This window comes from Trematomus bernacchii, unplaced genomic scaffold (genome assembly GCF_902827165.1).
Source record: "Trematomus bernacchii unplaced genomic scaffold, fTreBer1.1, whole genome shotgun sequence".
In the NCBI taxonomy this organism is placed as follows: Eukaryota; Metazoa; Chordata; class Actinopteri; order Perciformes; family Nototheniidae; genus Trematomus; species Trematomus bernacchii.
In genome coordinates, this window is record NW_022987739.1 from 7,751,849 (window position 1) to 7,761,155 (window position 9,307).

At 38.7% G+C, this 9,307-nt stretch overlaps 2 protein-coding genes across 2 annotated transcripts in view; both read right to left on the reverse strand.

Annotated features, from left to right (window-relative positions):
- The window catches only part of tmem165 (transmembrane protein 165), a 6,178-nt gene extending 2,002 nt beyond the window's left edge, over positions 1 to 4,176 (reverse strand). The window contains exons 1-5 of the mRNA XM_034147894.1: positions 3,841 to 4,176; positions 2,829 to 3,054; positions 2,546 to 2,721; positions 1,540 to 1,722; positions 710 to 815 (exon numbers count right to left, since the gene is read on the reverse strand). Of these exons, the coding sequence (XP_034003785.1) occupies positions 710 to 815; positions 1,540 to 1,722; positions 2,546 to 2,721; positions 2,829 to 3,054; positions 3,841 to 3,993 (844 nt within the window). The 5' untranslated portion in view covers positions 3,994 to 4,176. The remainder of the gene's footprint in view (positions 1 to 709; positions 816 to 1,539; positions 1,723 to 2,545; positions 2,722 to 2,828; positions 3,055 to 3,840) is intronic.
- A 514-nt stretch (positions 4,177 to 4,690) lies between these two features.
- srd5a3 (steroid 5 alpha-reductase 3) lies at positions 4,691 to 6,912 on the reverse strand. Its single transcript, XM_034147895.1, has 5 exons — positions 6,674 to 6,912; positions 6,335 to 6,486; positions 6,081 to 6,266; positions 5,763 to 5,888; positions 4,691 to 5,436 (listed from the first exon to the last, which is right to left on the reverse strand). Exons 1-5 carry the CDS (start codon positions 6,895 to 6,897, stop codon positions 5,177 to 5,179), a joined length of 948 nt encoding a protein of 315 aa, XP_034003786.1. The 5' UTR covers positions 6,898 to 6,912; the 3' UTR covers positions 4,691 to 5,176.
- Between the last annotated feature and the right edge of the window lie 2,395 nt (positions 6,913 to 9,307).

Below are 9,307 nucleotides of genomic sequence, written 5' to 3' on the forward strand. Positions count from 1 at the left end.
CTGGTCGCTCTGTTGCTACGTTACACTGACCGGGTCAAGTTATGCAAACACTAATGGATGGATAATAATTTGCCCCAGGGAACTGAGAGCATGGAAGCACAAGCAGTAGTGGCACAGTGTCATTAATGCTGAATCATGAAAACGGATAACCTTTATACAATCTACAAATGTAAAATGAGATCCACTGTGTTTAAACGTAACTTCAACATTTATAAAGAGCGTAGAGTACAATTTAATAACGGACTGTTAACATGAAAATGAACCAGTTAGCTTTTCAAAAGTCAAAGGCAAAGTCAACTTGATTGTCAATCTTTCAGTTTGTGTGTACAGACAGAGAGACCGAAATACCGTTTTCCACAATCCCGAATATAAAAATACAAATATGTATAAAATATGTATATCCTATATATACACAATCAGACACATTTATACATGTGCACACATTAGGATAACAAAAATAAAAACACAACAATCAATATATACTAGTACTTTCTTGTTTATTTCTATTATATTTGTATTGTTTTATTGTAAAATGCCTTGTCTTTTGATGCTGCTGCAACACCAAAATGCCCCAAATTGGGATCAATAAAGTACCATCTTATCTTATACAAAATAACAGTCACTTCAATATTTTTGGGATACTACTAATCCACATTAGTGCAAGATTGTCCATAGCAGTGTAAAAAATACAAAAAAAGGACTTTCTCACCTGTTCTGACAGATATTTTCTGGGCGATCATTCTCCCTCCTACCACAGCCAGTCCTGTACACAAACAGTGTCCAAGTGTACCGCCCACAGCGACTCCAAATGGATCCTAGGATTTAAAAAAACAAGTCTCTTTCACACTGACGCAAATTATATATTGCCTTTCCTACATATTTACAAATCAGTATATCAACACAGAGGGGGGGGGGGGGGGGCATTTACTGTGTGTGGTGTGGCTCAAAAAGATAAAGAAATAACTTTTTTCACTGAGGGCCACATACAGAAAAATATTCGAAGGGCTGGGCCACTCAGTAGAGGTGAGGTTTATTGCGTCATAAGTGAAGTTATAAGTTAGCTAAATCAATCAAATGTAAGTAAATGATGCTTGATACAACAGCCTACATCAAAGCTTTCCATATGGTTTCATTTATTTTGTTAGCAGCTCATTCCTTAAAAACAAAAGCCTTAGATTGCTTATCATAAGAGGAAATATGAAGGGTATATTTCAAGGTTGTTATGTAAATAAGTTATTGGGCTTTTTTCTTATCAACTTAGATTTGTTAGAACATATTTTCAACTTGAATTGACTGAAAGTGGGCTTATCAACACATGAACACTACTGTGTAATATATGTTTACAGATATATTTAAGAAGTACAATACAAGACAAGCTCAAGTTTCATTTGTGGGCCGCATTCCATTATACTTTTTGAATTTGCTGAGGGCCGATTCAAAATGGCCCGCGAGCCACATTTGGACACCCCTGCTGTAAGGTATACGATTAAAAAAGGTATTGAAGACACATGCTTTTGTCTTAAAGTTAATGTAACCAACCTCCCGCGCAGCCAGAATAATGGTGGTCAGCTGCGAGCGGTCCCCCCACTCTGCCAGGAAGGTGAGGGTGAGGGCCTGGATGAAGATGGGTGAGATGATGCTGTGCCAGTTTCCCTGAGGCAGGGCCGTCCCTGTCCCAGCCTCCACATCGGCCGCCCCATTGATCAGCTTGGCCCGCTGGAGCTGCAACGACAACACAAAACAAAGCTGAAGAAAGAGCACCGTATTTACATATTGAAATATGAGAGTATTTTTAAATTGTATAATGTTTCACTCTTTTACACAGTATCTCCCACTAGACACAGGGATACATATCATATCAGTGGCACTTTTTGCGGTATTATTTCAGGTAAGTAAAATGTGTGGATGTTGCCTTCTATACTAGGTAGGAATACAAATAAAATAAAAAGTATTTATGAAAGATTTGTTGTTCAGCTCAAGAGATAAAAGGCATATCTGTATGGAAAACGTAACCATTACCTATATATTAGATTAGATTTACTTTATTGATTGGTAAGAGTGTCTTTGTAAAGGCTTGTATGTATGTATATTTCTTTTTTAATATTTGTATTCTCTGGGATGGGAAAACAGAATTTTGATCCCCCTGTCACAAATAGAGGAATTGACAATAAAGTTGACTTTGAGGTATTTTTAGGTCTTAAAGGGGACCTATAATGCAAAATGCACTTTTTGATCCTTGATAATCCATGATATGGCGTTTCATCACGGCAGTATCTGCCGGTAGAATCTCCCGCATGAGCAGGCATAAGCTCCGCCCCTCTTTTTTATCAATTTATTTTCTTTCTTTTTTAAAGCTTTATACCAAAATCAGCACTTTTGAAACAGGAAGTGAAATAGAGGGATATGAGGCATGGCTATAATGGGTGATCTGTTTGGTATTTTGAGCAAAACACTTCATAGACATGTTTTTTATATACTTTTATATATCTGAGACCTATGCTATTGCCTAGAAATAGCATGATAGGTGAGTAAAACCTTATCTCACCTCTTCATCTTTCTTCTTGATATCCGCCTGCACCTCCTCCAGCTCCTCCTGGCCTTCATCTGGACTCATCTTCAGCCCCTCCCGCAGCATGCGTATACCGAAGATGGCGAACAGAGCGGTGGACACATAGTAAGTGTAGATTCTAGGGATGATGGTTGTGGCATAGCCAAATAGCACTGGGGGACAAAAATACAACAATTACTTAATTATTACTCAGCAAAAGAGAGAGGAATAACTCTAATTTTCAGTTGCATGCAAAAACAAATCATGCACTTTTACTGACCAGAAAGACAGGTCATCAGCCCCAAGGCCAGCATGGCACCTGCCAGCACGGTGAGACGGTTGTAACGCATGGCCATGATGGCTGCAATGAAAAAGGTCTTGTCTCCCAACTCAGAGACGATGATGACGGAGATAGAGGCCACAAAGGCATGGATGAAACCCAGGTTCCCGTTGTTGGAGCCATCTTCAGAAACTACTGGGCCTATTGGATGGGGACTTGTGGCTTTCTGCAAAGAAAAGCAGTAAGGTTGTGTGAGTAAAACACACTGGCAGTCAGCTAAATTGCACACAGTTTATTATAAAAGTCAAATGTGCATGTTTGTGGAAATATACAATTATAAATCGTCAAGTTGTTGCAGTTCTAGTCACTAAAAAGCCATTGTGATTTTGTGAAGCAACCGGCTCAAACCCACACAGGATGTTGTTTGCATGTTACAACATGCTAACTGTCAGATACACTTCTGTTAAGAGGCGTAAGAATCTCCCATGCTCCTGTTTAGATAAGGTCCACTATATAATACTATAACACTATATAAACAGGAGCATGGGACTTTGTTGTGCATATGACAATTAAGCATTTGAATCTGGAGTGAACATTGAACAGTGGTAAAGGTGACATCTGAAAAACGTAATATGTCATATTAATAGTTTCATTTTGATATGTTATTTCTTTCTTTATCTTTTATCTTTGCTTACCTATTTTACTGTATTGTTTTTTGTCTCTCTTCTGTTTGGTGTTCAACGATTTTGTTGATGGGCTTTCTATTATGATCAAACCTTCGTTTGCTATCTTATCTAACATGTTCTTTTCTTCCCATTATCTAAAATGGAAAGACTAACTTTACCCATTTGAGAGACACCCGGAACACAATGTGGCAGCAGGTATCTCAGTTAGCATGTGCTGGCTAGCTCGGGGAGCTAACAAGCAGCGGCAGCACCCGCCGTCAAAACTTCGGTTTCCTACCAACAACAAATAAGGGTTTAATCGGTAATAATGGGGAAAAAATCTTTACCTCTTGTGGGGGTAGCTCTTGGACAGGTTTGTGCTCCTCTGGAACGGCAGAAACTCCGACCGACAACAACAACACGGCGGCGGAGAGCAGAAACAAGACGGGCATCACATTTCTATCAGCCCGTCGGTTTCCTCCGCCAACCATGAGAGGCATTATGGCGTCCAAAATACTAACCAGAGACAAGTTTATGCTTTATTTAGTCGTCCGTCGATCACTTAATATCATCGGCAACAAACCTGGCTAACTTCATATTAACCACCTAGCTATACAATACAAGGAACTCTTCAGTAATACACGTCACGATCACAGAGAATATCTGTGAATCTTGCTACCGCGTTTAGGAGCAAACGACGAGAGATGATTGGACGGTTAAAGAAGTGACGTGATAGTGTAGGCTGACGTACACACAGGGCAGCTCCGTGATTGGACAGTTTCCTTGTCGGTAAGATTTCATGCTGAATGTAAGATTTCATGCTGAATGTACATTCAGTGCTTAAAAAGAGGAACAAAGAATCAAATTATCAGGATTATATGTTTATCATTACAAGTCATACAATGTACTAAATGACTTGAGCTTTTAACAGTTCAATAACATTTTAAATTCAAATAAGCTTGATTTAAATATGTTTACCAGTACGTATGTATCTATATTTATATCTGTACAACGTTTTTAAATGTTTCAGTTGTACCTTTGTTGTCCTTATTTCAACTGTATGCTTATATTCTGTACATTTACATCAAGAGCGACTAAAACCAGAATCAAATATTTGTAAGTGTTCACTTAGCCTACATGGCTAATAAAGTTGATTATGACACTTGTGTTTCACTGGGTACAAGAAACGTTGACACCTTTACAAGTCTGAATAATCTGTAGTGATTATTTTAATAAACATATTTCAATCAAAAATGCATAGGCTATGTACACATTTACAATTACAGTCATCATAACCAGTTCAGGTTCATTTACATCAATCAATTACTTTGTAATATGTTTAAGATAACAATGTATCATGTAAAAAGACAAAGTCTTGTAATAAAGGTGATTTGCGACATTTGTAATCACATCAGTCTCGGAGAAACAGTTCAACTGGAGGGACTGTATCTGTGGGAAATGTTTATGCAGCAGTACCATGCCTCACATTCACACTTGACAGCTCCTGTCAACTTCCTTCATTGTTCTCGTGTTGGCTATGAGCAGCTTGAGAGAGCACATTGTCAGTCAATGCTGAGAGGGAGGTGAGTTTCACTCCCACACCTTCAGTGTCTCCGATATTTCTATAGGACTTAACAATTCCCAGAAAAGGAAAGCAAGAAAGATCACACCAATGATAAGTCTTCACAGCACGAAAGGTATAAATGCTTTTCTATGCTTTGGGTATGAATCATATTTGCTAATATAATGTTCATGACAAAGCTGTGCTGCCAGTGCTTGATTGAAGAGCACATAAAGGACGACAAGCCACCAGGTAAGAGACAGGCCTCCAAAGATCAAGCTCAGAGAGACGTAGATCAACAGCTCAGCAAAGTAATGCGGGCAAGACACCAGCTCGAACCAGCCTCCCTCTGGCAGTCTGTGAGCCAGCGTCTCCACCGTTCCTGAAATACACCACAAAAGACAACAAACAAATACGTCAGTCCCCATGTACCCGATAGATCATTGGTTTATGGTACTACTCACATTTTGACAATATGCATATAAAGTGTTCACAGTTTCCTTATTTTAAAAAACTGTTGGTCTTTGCAATATATTGTGTTTTAGCATACATTTCTGAAGAAAATAAACAGTGGTTGGCTTTAAGGTAGCAACATTGCTAACACAATCTAATTATTTTTGGTAGATTAGGAAAACTTCAGCAGAAAAATATACATAATTTGTTGTTTAAGGCTCAAAACACCAAGAAAAGGCAGTTGCACAAGCATACCTGACTTTCCAGTGCGAAGCCCCGCCAGCAGGACTATGGACTGATGTTGCATCAGAGAGGCCCAAATGAAAAGTACACTTCCAGCCACATGAAACCAGTCCAGCTGAGAGAGGAGGGATCCAGACCCTAAAAAAGAACATCACAAACATCAATATCATCATTCAGTTAATTAGTTGACAGTACACTTGTTGTTGTTCTGTTTAGCTATAGCAAACTCTTGCTCAGTGGTTGTGTTGTGCCCTATAAACTAATCCACTAAAATACCACATAGCAGTATCAGTGAATAGCAGATGTAGAGAGCTCTGATTTAAGTTTCACCTTTTCCCAGGTGATCCGAGCAGAGCACCGTCAGCCCAAGTACGATGTAATAGCACACACCAAACACATACTGCACTAAATGTAAGGCTCCATCAGAGAAAACACTGACGAACAGGCACTCCAGCAGCCTCCTCAGGGAGTGGACGCAGAGCAGCAGCTGCACCAGCACAGTGGACAGCTGTGGGACTGAAGACAGTATGATTAACACTATGAATCAAACAGGAAAACACGAACTTTATAAAAAGAGAGTCTACCTTGACTGTCGGTGCTCGGTACACCTGTCAAAATGTCTAATATTCCAGTCAGCCATGATGGGAATGACTGATGGTGATATATAAAGTGTAGGTAGATTGCCAGAAGAAGACCGTTCCAGCCAACAGAGATGGCATAGAAATGCGAAAACCACCTGAAAGAAAAATAATAACTCAAGATTATTCTGTTTTTAAAAGTAAATTAACATCTACACATTTGACTTTATGAATTGAAAACAATGGAAATACAAATCTATTGAATATAAAATACACAACAATTGAATCTATGATGCATACAAGTTAAAAGGCATTATATCAACTTGTTTCCTAAATTACTGTTACCTTTTAGGGACGTCAAACGCACGCAGCCAGTTGTCTCGTTTGAGAGTTTGTTTTGTTTTTCCGTATCGAATAAGGTCCTGAAATAACAAGTAAAGACGGCCTGTGTCCCATTTTCTCGGCAAATATGTTGAGATTTTGTGAGCACAAAAAGCGACAAGGAAACATAAAGCCAGAAAAGACCATACAACATCAGTACAGCTAAAGCTAAACGAGCTCCAAGTCATTTCTGCAGGTCTACCGGAAACAGGACCGGTGTGGGCAATGTTTTGTCCGACACAGAAAAGGGTCCGTCGGAAAACAGGCGCAATGGTTCCGGAGGATTTTGCAGGCAGAAAATGTTTGGTAGCCGAATTGTTTAATTGTAAAAATGTAGTTATATGTCACGCATTTGTGGAAAATGCCATATACTAATCGTCCACGAGAAGACGTTTGTAACCATGTACCCAGAATGTATATACAGTGTGGTGAGATGATACAGCAGATGGCAGCACCTGAATCTTAAACAAACCAAGTGGAGCCAACATGAGGGCATGGACCAGATGCAATGTGTTTTCTACAGATAAGGTACTCTTAAAAAGATTTATTCGAAAAGGGAAAGTTCTGTTATACCCAAATAGCTATTCATTTACTACAATGTAATGTTCATGAACCATGCCTGACTAAACTTGTATTACCTTCACTTTGACGATAACGATGGAATATATGTCAGATTATGGCTGCTTTTATTTTTAATTCAATTAATTAAATACTACTAGTTAACATAACATTTCTAACTAAGAGTCCAACCTGAAACATATTAAGTCTACTATCATAACAGGCCAATACAATAACCAACTATTCACCAGGGAATAGTCAAGAACCAAGGAAGTTTGAGCATATATGCTTGTTAAATCTCTTACAATATTATTTTAATAATTGCACTTGCTGGTTGCTGTTGATCAGCAAGTAAAATATACTTATAAAAATAGCACATACTGTAGCTTGAGCATTTTATTGGTTTTCATGAGTTTTAGGCACTTTATAAAGGGATGGGTAGTTCAATGTAAAGCATTGTATTGAACCTTGTAAGTTCATCATGTTTCGTACTGTATATTTCTTATGTACTGTAAAGTCTTTAGAAGCAATGTAGTCTTTAAAAGTGCAATATATCCTTCTGAGATTTTGTGGAGTAGAAGTAGAAAGGGAGGTTTGCTGTAAACCTTTTTTATATGCTTTGTTGTTTTACATGCAAGTGATAGTTCAAAGCAATCAAACTTCCTCACAATTTGATCTTCATCACAGTGTTTCCAAACCTGATGTTGACCGACCTCATGGCCTTGGCCTTTCAGTCATGCTCGGTTTTTGCTGAGCTTTCCTCTCGTAGTCTTACATTGTGTGTTCTTCCTCTCTACAATGCATTAATGTGTCAAAGGAAAAGAAGTGTGTTTGTGTGAAACACTTGGTAAAGTCTTTGAGGCATTGGATTCCAGGATGCCTCTTAGAGGAGCACAGTATCCTGTCTGAGGAAGTGTGGACTGTTTCCTGTTTCATGTCCTCGGTGTCCTCATTTCTTTTTGACTGTGCCAACAGCGGGACCCTCATCAGGCCCCTAAAACAGTCTAGTTGCTGCTTTATGTGCACTGTTGGATACCATAACATGTGATTTGTGTCACAGAAGATTCAAATCAGTATAGAGAACAGCACAAAGTCTGAGGAAAATAGCACAAATGAATTATAAACACAGACAGAGGGAGTGTTGACTATACTATTTCCCCATTGTTTCTTGAGGGCGCAATGTGCCAGGATGCTTGTGTGGAATCTTACAAAAGCTCCATGTTTTAGTATTCCTGCTAACCTCTGACCAAATGCTCCTAACTGTGTATTCCTAAATCCAAGTTGAACTCATCCTTTCCATTTTCTTACATTTCTTATGCTCACAGGAGTCAAATTCAAACATATTTGGAGCAAACTGAAGTCAAATATATATGTTTAGTAACTGCATTTCATTACTTTTATTTTGTGATGTTTTGTATCGGTGCTGATGGGAGCCTGATTGGTTAGCTTCAGCATCAGCTGACTGAGGCGTCTCTTACTGTGTCTCTTTCTCTACCGGTCTCTCTTTCTCTGTCACTCTCTTTGTCTCTCTCTCTCTCTCTGAACGCACGAGTGCTTTTTCCCATTCTTTGAATTGAGGGACACTGACCTTTTGAAGTCCCTCTAATGATCTCAGAGCATAAACACAAACACTGCCAAGATAATTCCCAGTGTGACGACTTTGAAATAGGAGTGATTTTCACAAACACTGTTACCTTAACAAACCAACGCTACTTACTTGTCTTTATGCTTTGTTTGTTTTTTCGGGCTAAAAAGACACATTCCTGTATTACGGGGAGTATTGAGTCTTTTGGAGATATTATGCAGATATCACTTGCATTAAGAGGTATGTAAAATGTATATCATTTATATGTTTATCTATTATTGTGCAGAGTTCAAAGTATTCCCTTCATGTAAAATGTGAGAAAACAAAAGACAAAAGCAAAGGGAAAAATGGAAAAAATAAATTCTGTTTCTAACTTTTTCAGAGGTGCAGTTGGGGTGGAGTGTCCTTCAGGAAATGTTGGTTTGGAGGAGGCTGGGCGTATAGACTGCAGAGAG

Bases quoted from the DNA above. Each gene is read 5' to 3' on its own strand.
- srd5a3 (XM_034147895.1), bottom strand. From the start codon at position 6,897: ATGACTTGGAGCTCGTTTAGCTTTAGCTGTACTGATGTTGTATGGTCT. The intron at 6,267-6,334 runs GTAGACTCTCTT...TACTGTCTTCAG, and splicing joins ACCGAGCACCGACAGTCAAG to TCCCACAGCTGTCCACTGTG. The intron at 5,889-6,080 runs GTGAAACTTAAA...GTTCTTTTTTAG, and splicing joins CTCGGATCACCTGGGAAAAG to GGTCTGGATCCCTCCTCTCT.